Source organism: Patiria miniata, unplaced genomic scaffold, assembly GCF_015706575.1.
Source record: "Patiria miniata isolate m_02_andy unplaced genomic scaffold, ASM1570657v1 HiC_scaffold_30, whole genome shotgun sequence".
Classification (NCBI taxonomy): Eukaryota; Metazoa; Echinodermata; class Asteroidea; order Valvatida; family Asterinidae; genus Patiria; species Patiria miniata.
Window position 1 is genome coordinate 2,209,012 of NW_024037070.1, and position 17,121 is coordinate 2,226,132.

General features: G+C 41.3%; 1 protein-coding gene and 1 long non-coding RNA gene across 3 annotated transcripts in view; one reads left to right on the forward strand and one right to left on the reverse strand.

Moving 5' to 3' along the window:
* The window catches only part of LOC119739432 (chloride channel protein B-like), a 92,654-nt gene that overhangs the window by 31,941 nt on the left and 43,592 nt on the right, over positions 1-17,121 (reverse strand). For both annotated transcript variants that reach the window (XM_038214383.1, XM_038214382.1), the window contains exons 7-9: positions 16,552-16,795; positions 12,062-12,256; positions 6,013-6,098 (exon numbers count right to left, since the gene is read on the reverse strand). In XM_038214383.1, the coding sequence (XP_038070311.1) occupies positions 6,013-6,098; positions 12,062-12,256; positions 16,552-16,795 (525 nt within the window). The remainder of the gene's footprint in view (positions 1-6,012; positions 6,099-12,061; positions 12,257-16,551; positions 16,796-17,121) is intronic.
* On the forward strand, positions 7,273-8,583 carry LOC119739435. The gene is made up of 2 exons (XR_005272573.1): positions 7,273-7,395; positions 8,040-8,583. It is a non-coding gene; the product is annotated as an uncharacterized LOC119739435 (long non-coding RNA).

The following is a 17,121-nucleotide window of genomic DNA, read 5'->3' on the forward strand; positions in this document are numbered from 1 at the left end:
TGTCGGCCCCAGTATTGATCCTCTGAGGGGCAGTCCCCCTGCTGTGGAGCGGCTGGTGTGGTAAGCATTTGCTTTTCTGTGATGCTTTTACTCCAAAGTAAATGTTCTTGCTGTTTGCTTTTACTCCCCAGCATTTACAAGTTTTTATTCATATGACCTTTTCATATTCGGAGGAAGACCTCAGGGCACTGGGGCTGAATCTGTCAGCTGGTTGGAGACTTGCTCAGAACCAGCTGGACTGGAAACTGGGTTGTCGAGATGCTACGCTCTTCCCGGGCATGCAAAATTGATGATGATGATGATGATGATGATAACCTAGTGTGTGACGGTGTATTTCACAATGCTTAACACATTGTAATGACTCCGAAAAGCATAGGATAATCAGGGGAAGAAAAATTACAGATACAAATATAGGCCCATTAATGTTTCTAAGATGCAGGTTGGTGGGATCTGAAGGCCAAGGAATTGTTGTAGATTTATATCTGGCTATTTTTTTTTCTCGCAAAATATCAGGATACTAGTCAAATTCTAAAAATGTTTGCCAATGGCAACTGACAGCTTACTCTGATGAAAATATTGTTTAAGGTTGAAGACCTCATATACCTCATACATATTCATATGGGTCCATTCACCATCACGTGCCAGATGAAATTTTTGCTGTTAACCAAATGCGCCGGCAAGAATTCATGCACAGGGTAAATGTGCATGTGTAGTTTACCCGTGCAGTAGTCTACTATGCATGAGCTTTACGAAGCAATCATGGAACTGTTGCACAAGTGTAGTACGCATGTGCAAACATTGCCGTAGCTACAGATGATAAGATGGGGGCGGGCACACGTAAATATTATTAGCATTTTCTCCGAACTGGAGAATATTGTGGACAGTAGCAGTCTGCAAAAATAACAGCGTTGCTGTTGAAACCCCTCAGCCAGAGTCATGTTATCATCCGGAAACCATTAACCTTCAACTCAACATGGTGACCTTGACCTTTGACCCTAGAACCAATCCCAACAAGCCTGTACCAATGGGCAACCCCCTACCGAAGTTAGACTCCAAAATTTCATTTCTAACTAAGTTATCATCCGGAAACAATTAACCTTTAACTCAGCGCGGTAACCTTGACCTTTAACCTTTTGACCCCAAAACCAATCCAACTTGCCTGTACCCAAGGGCAACCCCCTACCTAAGTTAGACACCAAAATCTCATTTCTAACTCAAGTTATCATCCGGAAACCATTTACCTTTAACTCACCACGTTGACCTTGACCTTTGACCCCAAAACCCATCCCAACTTGCCTGTACCCAAGGGCAACCCCTACCTAAGTTAGACACCAAAATCTCATTTCTAACTCAAGTTATCATCCGGAAACCAGTAACCTTTAACTCACCACGGTGACCTTGACCTTTTGACCTCAAAACCAATCCCAACTTGCCTACTCCCAAAGGCAACCCCCTACCGAAGTTAGACACCAAAACCTCATTTCTAACTGAAGTTATCATCCGAAAACCATTTACCTGTAACTCTCCACGGTAACCTTGACCTTTGACCTTTTGACCTCAAAACCAATCCAACTTGCCTACTCCCAAGGGCAACCGCTACCTAAGTTAGACACCAAAATCTCATTTCTAACTCAAGTTTCCATCTGGAAACCGTTTACCTTTAACTCACCACAGTGACCTTGACCTTTGGCCTTTTGACCTCAAAACCAATCCCAACTTGCCTACTCCCAAGGGCAACCCCCTACCGAAGTTACAATCCCAAACAACATTTCTAACTCAAGTTATCATCTGGAATCTAAGCTGCCCGGACGGACGGACGGACGGAAGAACGCACTGACATACGGACGGACGCCGTAGGCGATGACAATACCCCTCGAGCCTCTCGGATGAGGGGTAAGAACGTTGTCCACAATGTGGTATCAACTACACTGTATTAGGAGTTACTGTACTGCACAAGAACTGAACTTTTCTGAGGTTGAGCAATATTCTTCTGGTGAGCTGGACAAGCTCCTGCAATGGAAAAATTGGCAACTAAATATGTATGAGGTAAAATAAAACAAATATGATTAATTTCAGGTGGATACTTATGGTGGCCCTGTAGGGACATCACACATCAAGATTTCTGCGCAGATTTCTGCGATGTCGCACATTTTATCGCAGATTTATATAAAAGTTATTTGCAACCTAATTATTTATATATAATTTATTTGCAAACCTATGAAGCCCGGGAAGGAACAGGGTGGAAATTGTTTTTTTGAATTTCCTAATTCGTTAGCACGAATTACTTATCCGTTTGCACGAATTAGTATTCGTTCGCACGAATTACTAATTCGTTCGCACGAAATGTGCGACATCGCAGAAATCTGCGCAGAAATCTGCGCAGAAATCTGCGATAAAATGTGCGACATCGAAGAAATCTGCGCAGATTTCTAGGATAAAATGTGCGACATCGCAGAAATCTGCGCAGATTTCTGCAATAAAATGTGCGACATCGCAGAAATCTGCGCAGAAATCTGCGATAAAATGTGCGACATCGCAGAAATGTGCGATAAAATGTGCAACAAAATGTGCGACATCGCAGAAATCTGCGCAGATTTCTGCCATAAAATGTGTGACATCGCAGAAATCTGCGCAGAAATGTGCGATAAAATGTGCGACATCGCAGAAATCTGCGCAGATTTCTGCGATAAAATGTGCGACATCGCAGAAATCTGCGCAGATTTCTGCGATAAAATGTGCGACATTGCAGATTTCTTCGCAGAAATCTTGATGTGTGATGTCCCTTCAGGGCCACCATAGTTACTTGATATTAGCTCCCCTCAGTATTGAAAGTTGACAAACTAGTTCCCTAGGCAAACTTCCAGTACCTCGGGGAACTAATATTGACTATCCACCCTCAAACTACATTTTGTTTGTATAACGTAGTGCAGAGAGAATTCAGTGTTTTTTCCCCATCAAAATCCATATCAATAACATACATGTATTGTTGGCAGGGGCAAAGCATTCTATGGGTTATAGCAGACCGAGGAAAGAAAATGTACGCGTATTCTTTTTCTTCTTCATTCATTCATTTTCATGATGACTTGATGAGTTGGGCCCAACTGTCCCTGTCGAGCATAGTGTTGGAAAGAGATGGACCACTCAGACCAGTTTCTAGCTTGATGGATGTTTTCAGGGTCATGTTGGGACGACCTTTTCGTTGAGGGGCTTCAGGATTCCAGAGGAGAACTTGACTAGCTGGCTCATTATGTCGATAAACGTGACCAGCTAGCCGAAGGCGACGCTGTCTGATGATGGTGGAGATAGGGGGAAGGGCACCATACAGAATAGAGTTAGGGAGATGTTGTTGCCAAGAAACGTTATGAACAGCCCGCAACATCCATGTATAGGTGACATCAATGGATGCAGAGATCTGTTTGGTCAGGGTCCAGGACTCGCAACCGTAGAGGAGGATGGATTCTATTAAGGTCTTGAAGATCTTAAGTTTGGTGGTCATGGAGATCGAGGATCTCCAGACTTTTGTCAGTGAGAACAGAGCAGACCAAGCTTGAGCTTTTCTACACTCGACGTCATGAGCTGTGTTGGTGTAGGAGCCAAGATACTTGAAGTCATCAACTTTATCGAGCTTACTGCCATCCAGTGCAGTGACATCGTCAGAGGTAGATGGGTTGATGACCGTGTACTTAGTCTTCTTTGCATTGAGAGAGAGACCAACGGACTTGCAGCAAGCTTCTACTTTATGGAGGAGAGATTTGGCATCAAGGAGGGTGTCAGCAAGCAGACTAATGTCATCTGCATAATCTAGGTCTGATAGGTATTGGGCAGGGTGTCTACTACTCCTACGGCGTGAGAGAGTGAGACCATCAGTGACATTTAATGCTGTCCGCAAGGCATAATCCAGAACTATGATGAAAAGGTAGGGGGCAAGAGGATCACCCTGAAGAACTCCAGTGTTGACGGAGAACGGATCAGATTCACCTTTGGGAGTGAGAACAACAGCACTTGTATCTTCATACATAATTTTGATGGCATGAATGGTCTCCTCCGGGATACCGTAAGCATGCAGCATCTTTAAACATTGTTGGTCTGTCAACAGAGTCAAATACTTTGCGGAAATCATGATGGCGGCTTCCTTCTGGTGGTTACGAATTTCCTCAATAAGGTGCCTGAGGGCAAGGTTTGAGAAGAGGTTGAACGTAGAGGCCGAAAGCCACTTTGATTGGGACGGAGTATCTTCTCAACTTCCGGCGAATGGGATTCAGAAGTAGTCGATTGTATACCTTGGCAGCAGTTTGAGAGAGGCTGATTCCCCGGTAGTTGTCTGGGATGGTGAGGTCCCCTTTCTTTGGAACTTTTTTTCATTTATTGAATTACGAACATGATATTAAATTTTGCAGGGTCGGAGGATGGAATAAAATTAAATATATAACTTTAAAGTTACAAATTTTGTTTGTACAAACACAACACTTGTATGCATGTAATGTCCCCTATGGTATATAAAACGCATGGCGGCACAGCCCCAAATGTGAAGCACCTTGATTTTCTGCCTGTAGTGCTTTGCTATAGCAAAAGTTACAATACCTCAAATTTCATATTAAACATGAAACTTTACCAATCTCTAAACATTCCCGTTCCTAAGTTTTGAGTTTACCTTTCCCCTACAAAGTCAAGAGATAAATATTACTCTGGCAAGCTTTTCCGGTTTTATTTTGAAGTACGCACTGAACCCTTTTAAAAGGCCTCAAAATAAGAAAATGATTTTCTGACCAGCATGTATTTAGTTGGATAGTTGAGACAATAATGGTTTATCAGTCTTTGTCAACTTACAAGAAGTTATGACATGTTTACTTGGGAGTTTCTGAGATTTCTTCTTGTGCACCTCGTTAGGGAACACTCGGCCGATTTTGTGCCCAAATTCCGGACGCCACTGTTTCTTTTTTTAATTTCAGACTTTATTCATGACACTAAAATTATTCATGAGGGTTCAACAGAAAGCATTGTTGAGGTTATATTACCCATATCTGTCTGAATTAATTTGAAGCTTGTCAACTAAGAGGTTTGGCAACACTGCATAAGGGAAGTTGGGGAAATAGCGAAGTGCGCCACGTTAGGGAATGCCACATCCATATATAAGCCTTCTGTACAACATACAGGATCTAGAACGTAATGCGGCCATTCCGTGATTATGTCAGACCAGATGAGCCACAGTAGCTGGCTCCATCATGTGTTAGTGCTCAGCACTCCTGTGTGCATGTGATTGGGTCGAATACCAGAGATACGTCCGGAATACAGGTTGTGCTTTTGAATTAAATCAAAATCAGGAAACAAAATAGTAAGTCCTTTTATTTGGCATTACGCAAAATACTGCATTTGGAAAAAAATAATAATTACAACCATTTATATTTTTTCAAAATGTTAAAAATACCACATTGAGAATAAAACAAAGGTAATTTTCTCATTTTTTTTTTTTTTTTGGTAAAATTGTCACAATCAGAGTTGGTGGGTTAAAGAGGTTGTGGAATGCTTGAAGACATTTCCGTCATTTTTCGGGTATATGTAGCCTAAGGTGTGATGAAATAAAAACGACTATTGTGTCTGTCATGAAATGAGTACTTTTGAGAGCTGTTTTTTAGGTCCTGTTTCGACCCGAACGTGCAATTTGTGTAAAAGTCGTCGTTGGGGGCAGCAAACAAAACATAGTAAATCATGACGTAATAAACAGGACTCGTTTATACTACGCTGCATCAGGAGTCCTGTTTATTACGTCACAATTTACTATGTTTTGTTTGCTGCCCCCAACGACAACTTTTACACAAATTGCACGTTCGGGTTGAATCAGGACCTGAAAACAGCTCTCAAAGGTACCTTTTGTACTCATTTCATGACAGACACAATAGTCGTTTTTATTTCATCAAACCTTGGGCTACATATACCCGAAAAATGACGGAAATGTCTTCGAGCATTCCACAACCCCTTTAAAATGCCAAGGCAATGTAATCAGGTACAACTTACGATTGTTTTTCTCCACTTAGGTAGCACGAGTAAGGGCTACAATTGAATGCAGCAGGCAGCAGAACACTTGCAGTAGAAAATAAAATCTATGAAGAAATTGAAATCATTTGACATTAGGCAAACTTGATGTGAACTATGTCTCGAGCCAAGATTTTTGACCTCGTCATTAATTATAACTGGGTAAAAATTCCTTGCTTAATTTAAAGACCTTACAAAATGCATATAAACATGTATATATCCAATGAAATCGTCTTCTATCACAATGATTAGCTCATTAAAAATAGAAGTGGAGATGCTGCGTAGCACTGTGGAGCATAAATAACAAGAAGTAAAAATTATACCGGCGGGAGTCATTTTCCGGTGAGCACTGGTATAAGTTTAGTAGTGCTCGTCAACAACTGTATTCCATTACTACGGGCTAACAGGCCAATTTGATTCGTGGAATTATTCACAACCTCAATTCTGAGCTGCACGAAGAGTTAAGTGCCGTCAAGAACAGAAAACTGCAGTCCATGGGCCCAGATTCCATCCAACCCACCAATGATCTTCGCATCCATTTTCTGGCAAGGAACATTTGGTTGTTACCATCCCCTCTGATCTACCCTTAACTGACACCCAACTATCTGTACTTTAGTGGGGGTTGAATTTCATCCCTCCCAACCTCAAAAAATTACTTTTCTACTCGACGAGATATTGATATGTTCTATCGACGTCCCAGCCTTAAAGCCTACTTCCATGACAAAGAGGTGAGTTCTTCATCTGTTTCTCATCATGATGATACCCCTACTGCCAGTACCATTGACAGACTAGTCCCCAAATCATCTAGCTGGTGTCCACTTACTGGCCTCAACAAGTCCTAAACCGAGTCATTGACAATTGTGGCTCTGATGTCAATCGTGTCAATCGTATCAACTTTAAACCCGCTGCACCAAATCCAATATCTCCTCTGTGGAACGGCAGGCCTTACGATCACTCAAGGAAGAAAGAACTATGTTGTCAAAAGAGCTGATAAAGGGGGTGCTACTGTGGTTTGGAGTAAAGATTTGTATCAGCTAGAGGCTGAACGCCGACTTTTAGATTCCTTGAGCTACTACGTGATCGACCATGACCTCACCCCTATGGACCAGAGCATCGTGAGCAACCCGGTAATGCGACTCAACTCATCACCCCGTATCCCAGAACCGCCATTTTGTATATGCTGCCCAAAATTCATGTAGCCCGTGATTCTGTGGAATGGCGCCCTCTGGGGTTGCACGGCAAAAGTGTGCTCGTGCATTGTTCGCCATTTTGTCTGCGTGTTTTTTCAACGTGTTCTCTGAAAAGTTCAAGAGATTTGTTCGAAAAAGTGTTTTATAAGTGACTTATTCAGTCTGTGGCTCTCAGGTGAGTGTCATAAAAGGGATATAATAATATACTGGAATATGAGGGAGGTTAAATTCATGCTTACAATCATGTATTCACGGGAAGGGATTTTCACATAAATCTTGTGTAGTGTATGTGTGCTCCAACTACATGTACATGTGTAAATGAAATATGTTATGGTAGGGTTTTTGCATAAAATCATCGGGAACTGTTAATACTTACCAGTGGAGAAATAGATTTATTATTTACTCTCAGACTGATCCAAAGTGGATTATTTCCGTTTATAAAACCTGTGACTTGATGATAATTTCCTATTATAAAACTTGGGACTTTCTGGAACTGTTTTTTGGGGATAAACATGCATTGTGCTATGTTTCTGTTTATGCAGGCAGGCACTAGATTTTTTATCCATGTGATAAGCACTTTCTAATTATGTAACAAGATGTTATGCCTAAATTGATATTTGTATTTTTTTGACATGCAATTTTTTTGTGCATGTTGATTGACATGTTGTGTATGTTTATTGTTTAAAAACAAATGAAACATCCAACAAACACATGGTGTTTACTGCTTTAGACCAATGTAGTTTGGCATCTTAAATTTCAAGTCAAATGTCTTTGCTTGAACACTTAGATTTGTATGTTCTATTAATTGTAATCTCTCAGAATACGAGGAGGAAGTTCTCCTAAGTCATAAGACCTGGGGTAGCAGTGTCCGTGTCCCTATCAGCAGAGACGAGCTGAGAGGCTGTGTCGACGGAGGCCAACCCAAGTACTGGCTTCACACTGTGCGGCGAGCCGGCGAGTTCAGCAGACGCTGAGTTACCATGGTTACAGGTCAGCATTAGATGACTGTCGTGTGATTGTGGATGAAGAGGATTCATCAATAGTCTCCAGCCTGTCCAGAGCTACGGTGGAGTGAGACCAAATAATTGACACCCGTCAACTGAACTCTCAGAAGTTCCACGAACTATTGGGATCGACTCAGTCTTGAACTGAGGACTGCCAGACTTAACCGGTCCCGAACAGTTGCTTTAATATTAGTGTACACACACCGAGTGAGTTCCCGGGAACAAACAACTATAGGGCCTGGTCGACCATATCCTTTTTTTTGGAAACATTGTATTGCATTTTTATTATACTGTTGTTGTTGAGAGTTGTTCTAAGAAATAACTAAGAATAAAGATTGATTGTTTGAGATCATTCCATACTTCTAGTTTTATTGATTCATTCCACATTTAATAACTGACAACTCTAGCCCACAGGGTCCTTTGGCTTACATTCACATGTAAGATAATCCTGGCCGGCCATTGTTTCAGCTTGCAATTGCCCCACTGAGTTGATTTCCAAGTACTTGGACTCCGTGTTGTTTCCTATTGTCAACCAGCTGCCCTCGTATGTGAAGGACACTAATGAGGCTCTCCATACCTTCACTAACTTTGAATTCATGGGCCCTTCTAACTACATTGTACCTGTACAGTATGGACGTCAAATCTTTGTACACATACATCCCCCACTCAGACGACTTAGCAGCGCTATGTCATTTTCTTGACCGCCGTCAAGACTGTGACCCCCCAACCAGTACCCTTCTCAGGCTTGCTGAACTTGTCCTCACCCTGAACAACTTCATCTTTATTGGGAAGCAGTACCTGCAGACCACTGACGTTGCTATGGGCACACGTATGGGCCCGAGCTATGCATGTCTATTTGTTAGCTTTCTTGAGGAGAAGATGATGTCCAGTTCAACCATTGTTGTACAAACGGTACATTGACGACATCATCGGTGCGACACCCGTCACCAAGGAAGATGTTCAGGCATTCATCAACCATGCCGATAATCCCCACGCAGCTTTGCACTTCACCTCGGATATTTCTTATGAGACCATCACATTCCTCGACATTGATGTGTCTATCAACGGCAACTCTCTCACCACATCGGTCCACTACAAACCCACCAATTCTCACACCTACCTGCATTACAAGTCGTCTCACCCCAAGAAGTGTAAAGATGCCATCCCAAGCAACAGCACCGAATCCCACTTGTTCTCACTTACCACCCGCTTAACTTGACAGTCAGGAATATAATCCTAAAGCATTTCAAGACGCTGCAGGATGATCCAGCAACAAGCGCCATCTTTGACCAATCCACAACCCCCCTCTGTTCCTTCAGACGGAATTGATCCATCAACAACCATCTGGTGCATTCTACTCTTCCTAACATCACAAGTACTATAGACAATGGCCCCTACAGAACTGTTCCCTGCCATCGTCATAGATGCAAGACATGTGTCCATGTTGATAAGACATCATCCAACACTGGACCCTGTGGCCGTTTCAGCATCAGTGGCCACTTCAAGTGCACGACAACGAATCTTGTCTATTGCATCACATGCAAATGCTTTGGTAAGCTTTACATTGGCGAAACCAAGCGCCGTCTGGCCGATCGCTTGATGGAGCATCTCCGTATGTTTGGCTTAAACAACCTGGCCGGGCTGTCGCGCAACACTTCAGAGCGCCAACACACTCTACCAAGGACATGGGCGTGTGCATCGTTACCACGGCATCGTCAGACACGCAGCGCCAATCCTTGGAACAGCGTGTGATGTTCCAACTTGGTACACTCCAACCTGACGGGATGAACGAGGACTTCACCGCGTTTGTTCTACCAGACAACAAGCCCCTGAAGAAGGTGCACTGCACCGAAAGCTCAGGAATATTTTTCCTGTGAGCACTGTTAAAACTTGTACTTCTTGTCATATATGCTCCACAGTGCTACACAGCATCTCCACTTTTATATGTATATAGCATATCATTTTGTTTAGATCCTTCAATCATATTCCAATATTTTCCCCAAGATTCTAACATTCACTTGACCAATTTTGATGTGTATTGGGGCAATTCCACAATAATGGGCCCAAAAGTGTGACATTTGAAAAGTCCTTTTGAGTTTTAATACATGTAATAAAACTAGAATATTGGTCTCTCATCTTTGAACAAATATCCTCACCTACAAAGAATATAACTGGTTTTGTATTTTAGAAAATGTCGTGGATATTGCTTTTTAAAGTGTTACGTAAATAACGAAGGACAGGCAGTTTATATAAAGTCACAAAGTAAGCATGACATTTAATGATCCCCCTTGTTTGATTTAAGATGAAGTACCCTGGAGGAATGCCATCAGTCAAACCTAGAAAACTCAGAGTCAATGTGAAGAACTATTTGGTATTCGCTGATTTATTAGGCAAGACCCCGCCTCTTGACCTCCTAGATTTTGACCAATCAGCTTTCTATATCGGGTCTTCGGGCATTCACCCATTGCGCGTCATAGACAATGGACATAAAAAAATGTGTCACATGCACTGTATCATGTTATGCGATATCACGCCCGACCGGCTGTTGCTGTATTACAAGACACTGCATTTGAATTGACCAATCAAACCATGTACAGTCGAATCTCATTAGTACAAACTCTGTTAATACAAAATTCTGGTTATAACAAACATAAAGCCTTAGTCCCGACTGTGCATTTATGTGCACAATGAATGGGACTGATGTTCCTCTTAATACAAAATTCTGATATAACAAACAATTTGGCTAGGTCTGAACGAGTTTGTATTAACGAGACTCGACTGTAGTCCTGATTTAGGAATGAAATGACGTCACGATTTAGTAAAAGCGACTCCGATTGGCTGGCGTAGACGTTATACAGGAGATTGGCTACGTGGATAATGGGCGATACTCAGACTATCACGGACCCCCTCTTGTCACTCTTTTGTTTATACTCAGAAGACCTCTTTTTCGGAAGACCTCCCGTAGGTTTTGTACCACACACCTCAAAAAAGGACCTTAGGTCAATCGTTGGCCCTATTGTCCTCCATTGTTCATGCACTATCAAATATCGCTATCAGAATTCACTCACAAAGGCCTAAATTATGCAAATAAGCCAACAGTGATGTCACACTGTTATGGAGAAACCAATGCATAGATTCGCCTAGTTTCCAAGCTTCTCATTACGGTCACATGATGTATTGCAACATCATTTTCCAATTGTTTACAATCAATACTACAGATTCCGTTTTAACAGCATCAAAATTTGATACTTTTGTACTGCGTCATCAGCATTTTTCTCGGTGCATACTTGAATTTTTTTGTGCATTTTTGGTCCAAATTGCCATTTTTTGGTAAGTATTATGTTCGTCTTTTTTAGCTTGGTGTACTTTTTAGGAATTTATTCATGAAATACATTTTGTGGGTGAAGTTTTAAGTCTTTTCTACGATTTGGTGCATAATTTGACATGTTGCATTTCTCTTTACACATAGGCACAACCGATATGCAAGAATATTGCAATATAATTTGCAAGTGAATGATGAGTACACACGCACACGAACTTGTACGAGGACAAAGCTCATTAATAATTCACCACTTGACCAAAACAGTTGACCTTGCTCACAAAGCAATCCAAATATGCTACACCGTCAGTACGCGACGTTTGCAAGTGTCAAGGTCCACGATTTGAATGTTAATACAATGAAAGGAAAGTTGATGTATATTGATTTCTATTGATGTTAGATGATCTAATAATCAATTATTGAAAATTATGATATCAATGGAATCACATACAAAAAAAATGTACACAAAGATGTGAAAAGAAACAAGGAGATGGTTAATGTGGATGAAAGATACTTACTATGATAAGGCAGGGTTCAACGATCTTAAGGGCTTTCTTTTTCCAATGTTGTTTGACCTTGGATATGATAGCCCGTCTAAGCCTTGCTAGTTTCAAGTTCATGAACACAAACAATCCTCCAAGCAAACCGCCAAGTACTCCCAGCACAACCGTCGGAATAAACATGAGTATATTCACATCAAGACTTTCAAGAACCTATAAAGTAAAAAATATATACAACACTATTGACAAATAAGGATGTGCTCAAATTGATACCTATTTACATGACTGCTGAAAAAGTTGTCAAAGATAAACTGAAAAGCCATAAACAGCAAGTACCGGTAACTACTTATCACAAACGCAACACTTCAAAAAGTACAATGACTGACACCCAAACCTATTGCAATCAGGCAAAAAAAAAAATGGTGTGTTTACGGTAACGGTGTGAAAAAAATCCAGGTAGGTAGGTAGGGAAATAATTTTATTTTGTATTTTTTTTTTTAATTTCAGTTCTGCAGGCTCATGTGTGTTCTTTCGCAAAATATTTGTATAAAAACATTTTTCGAGCATTCAAGATACTCAATCGATACATTTCATTCCAAATTAATTCGTACCGTCCCAGGGTTCTCCCCGGGATTTTTTTCAAACCTGTGGGGGAAGTTTTGCTGTGATTCAACAACCTGCGAAGCCATGGCGTGGGGTTCGGGGCCCCGACAATTTTTGAGAGATCTTGTAGGCCCCTATTTTTGTAATTATAAGAAAAAAATCAAAATTACATTTACAAGTAAGTTTCAAATTAAGAAATTAAGGTAAAGAAAAAAATCCTTTTGCTTCCGATTACATGCCTTTCAAAATAGCGTCAATAGGTCGGAAAAATTATTTCACCAATTTTGTGGAGGTGCTGATTAATGGAGCATCATAGAGCAAGGAATCATGTTTATTTTGTGCCTGGATTATTTTCATTTGCGCCACGAAAATTATCAAGACTTGCCATCAAAAGTGATTAAAACTTGCCTCAACTAATAAAAAATATTTTTGAGGTGATTCCACTATACATGCTATATGCTTAACATACATCACGGCCGCTGGCGCCGCCGACATTCAGTCTGGCCGGCCGTACATCGCGAAGGGGGCTCACGGCCCAGTATCAGTGTGCATTACTGCACTTTGGTGCATTACTGCACTTTGTACATGGTGTACGGCCCATCCCACGTGGCCGAAAATCTTGCACTACTGCAGAAACATGCTACGATGTTACGCCACGAGTTCGAGCTTGGCAATCTCGTCATTTTAATGGAAAACACATACACAGAAAATAAAGATCACGTTCTGTGAATTAATTCGCAGAAATTCTCTTTCTCCATCGATGTTTGTTTGGTATTTTTACGATCCAGCTTCGGCCGACGGCACAACATCATCGTGTTACGACGTTTGTGTAGGCAGTAGTCACTGGTTCCGGTCCTTCATTATAGTATTGATTCCATTAGCACGCAAAGGGAACCAGTGCACCATGCTGTATGCGCTGCATGCCTGTCAGCTGGCAGTCGACAGAACCCGTCATCGTGTGCATTTTGATCACACATGCATCAGAAAAACAGGATTTTTGTCAAGATTTTGCATGTCAAGATGAAATAATGGCGTATGTATCGATTATATTGTGCATTTTAATGGCGTGAATAATAATTATATTGTGCGTATCGGGGGCTGAAAAATGTGATCGGCATTTTTGTCAGGCCGATTCGCAGTACGCACGTTTGTACGTGGGGAGAACCCTGCCGTCCGTCGGCCAGGCGCACCAGTTCACCCCGATGCGTTTGTGCAAAAATAATCGTACTTCATGTAGTTTGAAAATTCAAGTTTTGAGATCGTCGCGATTTTCGCACGTTTAACACAGGTATGTTTGTGTCAAATCATGGTCAGTTTTAGTGTGGAAAATGGTCTATGTTCGTGGCAAATAATTAAAAGTACCGGTACTTGAAATTTTTGAAATTTGTTCATTAAAACTGATCAATATCAACCTTCAAAATGGCAATAAAAAGTTTGAGGTCGGCCATTTGGCCGAAAAAATTCCAGGTCGGTCGGTTACCGTAAACACATCATTTTTTTTGTTTGGCCTCAGTAGCACTTGAAGATGACATCAGTGCCATGACTGACACCCAAATCCATTGCAATCAGCAGCACCTGAAGATGACATCAGTACAATGACTGACACCAAAACCCATTGCAATCAGCAGCACTTGAAGATGACATCAGTGCCATGACTGACACTCAAATCCATTAAAATCAGCAGTACTTGAAGATGACATCAATACAGTGACTGGCACCGAAACCCATTGCAATCAGCAGCACTTGAAGATGACATCAGTACAATGGCTGACACCCAAACATATTGCAATCAGCAGCACTTGAAGATGACATCAGTGCAGTAACTGACACCCAAATCCATTGCAATCAGCAGCACTTGAAGATGACATCAGTACAATGGCTGACACCCAAACATATTGCAATCAGCAGCACTTGAAGATGACATCAGTGCAGTAACTGACACCCAAATCCATTGCAATCAGCAGCACTTGAAGATGACATCAGTACAATGGCTGACACCCAAACATATTGCAATCAGCAGCACTTGAAGATGACATCAGTGCAGTAACTGACACCCAAATCCATTGCAATCAGCAGCACTTGAAGATGACATCAGTACAATGGCTGACACCCAAACATATTGCAATCAGCAGCACTTGAAGATGACATCAGTGCAGTGACTGACACCCAAACCCATTGCAATCGGCAGCACTTGAAGATGACATCAGTACAATGAGTGACACCCAAATCCATTGAAATCAGCAGCAGTTGAAGATGACATCAGTGCAATGACTGACACCCAAACCTATACTGCAATCAGCAGCACTTGAAGATGACATCAGTACAATGGCTGACACCCAAACGTATTATATTGCAATCAGCAATGACATCAGTGCAGTGACTGATACCCAAACCCATTGCAATCGGCAGCACTTGAAGATGACATCACTACAATGGCTGACACCCAAACCTATATTGCAATCAGCAGCACTTGAAGATGACATCAGTGTAGTGACTGGCACCGAAACCCATTGCAATCAGCAGCACTTGAAGATGACATCAGTACAATGGCTGACACCCAAACCTATTATATTGCAATCAGCAATGACATCAGTACAATGGCTGACACCCAAACCCATTGCAATCGGCAGCACTTGAAGATGACATCAGTACAATGGCTGACACCAAAACCCATTGCAATCAGCAGCACTTGAAGATGACATCAGTACAATGGCTGACACCCAAACCCATTGCATTCGGCAGCACTTGAAGATGACATCAGTACAATGGCTGACACCCAAACCTATATTGCAATCAGCAGCACTTGAAGATGACATCAGTGTAGTGACTGGCACCGAAACCCATTGCAATCAGCAGCACTTGAAGATGACATCAGTACAATGGCTGACACCCAAACCCATTGCAATCGGCAGCACTTGAAGATGACATCAGTACAATGGCTGACACCCAAACCCATTGCAATCAGCAGCACTTGAAGATGACATCAGTACAATGGCTGACACCCAAACCCATTGCAATCAGCAGCACTTGAAGATGACATCAGTACAATGGCTGACACCCAAACCTATATTGCAATCAGCAGCACTTGAAGATGACATCAGTGTAGTGACTGGCACCGAAACCCATTGCAATCAGCAGCACTTGAAGATGACATCAGTACAATGGCTGACACCCAAACCTATATTGCAATCAGCAGCACTTGAAGATGACATCAGTGTAGTGACTGGCACCCAAACCCATTGCAATCAGCAGCACTTGAAGATGACATCAGTATAATGGCTAACACCCAAACCTATTATATTGCAATCAGCAGCACTTGAAGATGACATCAGTGCAGTGACTGTCACCCAAACATATTGCAATCAGCAGCACTCTAAGATGACAAGAGAAATACATACACCATGTGTACCCATGAGCTCAGCAGTAAAAATTCAACTTTTATTGAAGGGTACTTGAGTATCATTTTCACCATTTGTTTCTCTTATTTGAAAACTACTTTTGATTTTGTGCACACTTGGTTGACAATGAGTTGTTCATACTTAGCACACTGTGTGTGCATACAAACCAGTGTTTGCATGCACAGTATCAACAACAGTTCCCTCACAATGTCTATTGTAGGCAGAAGGGAAAATAGTGGTAATGAATATGACATAATTAGTTAAAGCAATAAATTTAAAAATAAACGACCCAGTGTCATTGACAGGTCCAAATCATGGTGTTATCTTATATCAATTAAAATATTACTTAAATGATGGCAAATTGCATTTAGAATGTAGACAGGAATAAAGTAGGAAGACATACTCCGCACAAAACGGAGATGGTATGGAAAGGGATATCTCTACTTGCATTTTGTTCATACACTGTAAATTGGGATAACATTGACTATAAAGTACTCTTTCACTCACCTTAAATATAATGTAACTTTGTGTTTTGAAAAGACCGAATTGGCCTTGATACTTGAAATTGTGAAACGCAGAGTTGAACAGGTCAGTGGTAAAAGTAGAAACCATACAACAGAAGAAGACCTGCCACGATAGTTTCATACTCCAGAAAGATGACACCTCTTCCATGGCAAATAGGAGACCTCCAACAGGAGCACCAAAAGCAGAAGCTACACCGGCTGCAGCACCTGCTGAAATGAAGTTTCTCCTGAAAAAAAATATGAATAGCTGTAAGTAGCTGGATTTCAATTTTTATTAACTCAAACAAATTGTATTTCATTCTTTTGTGATAGGTTTCCTAAGAAAATGAGTGCTAAAGCATTGAAGCTACAGGGTGAGTAAAAAAAAGCGGAACCCAAACCCCATAAAATATATTGCATATTTAAAAAAATACGTAGCACCAAAAATAATAATGACTGGAAAGCCAATTTCATAAGCTACTTTTAGATGAAAAAATTACTGAAATTGCTCAATCCGTTCAAAAAAATATCACCATTTAAACACAATGACCCTAAAACCTGTCTCGTCCAAAAA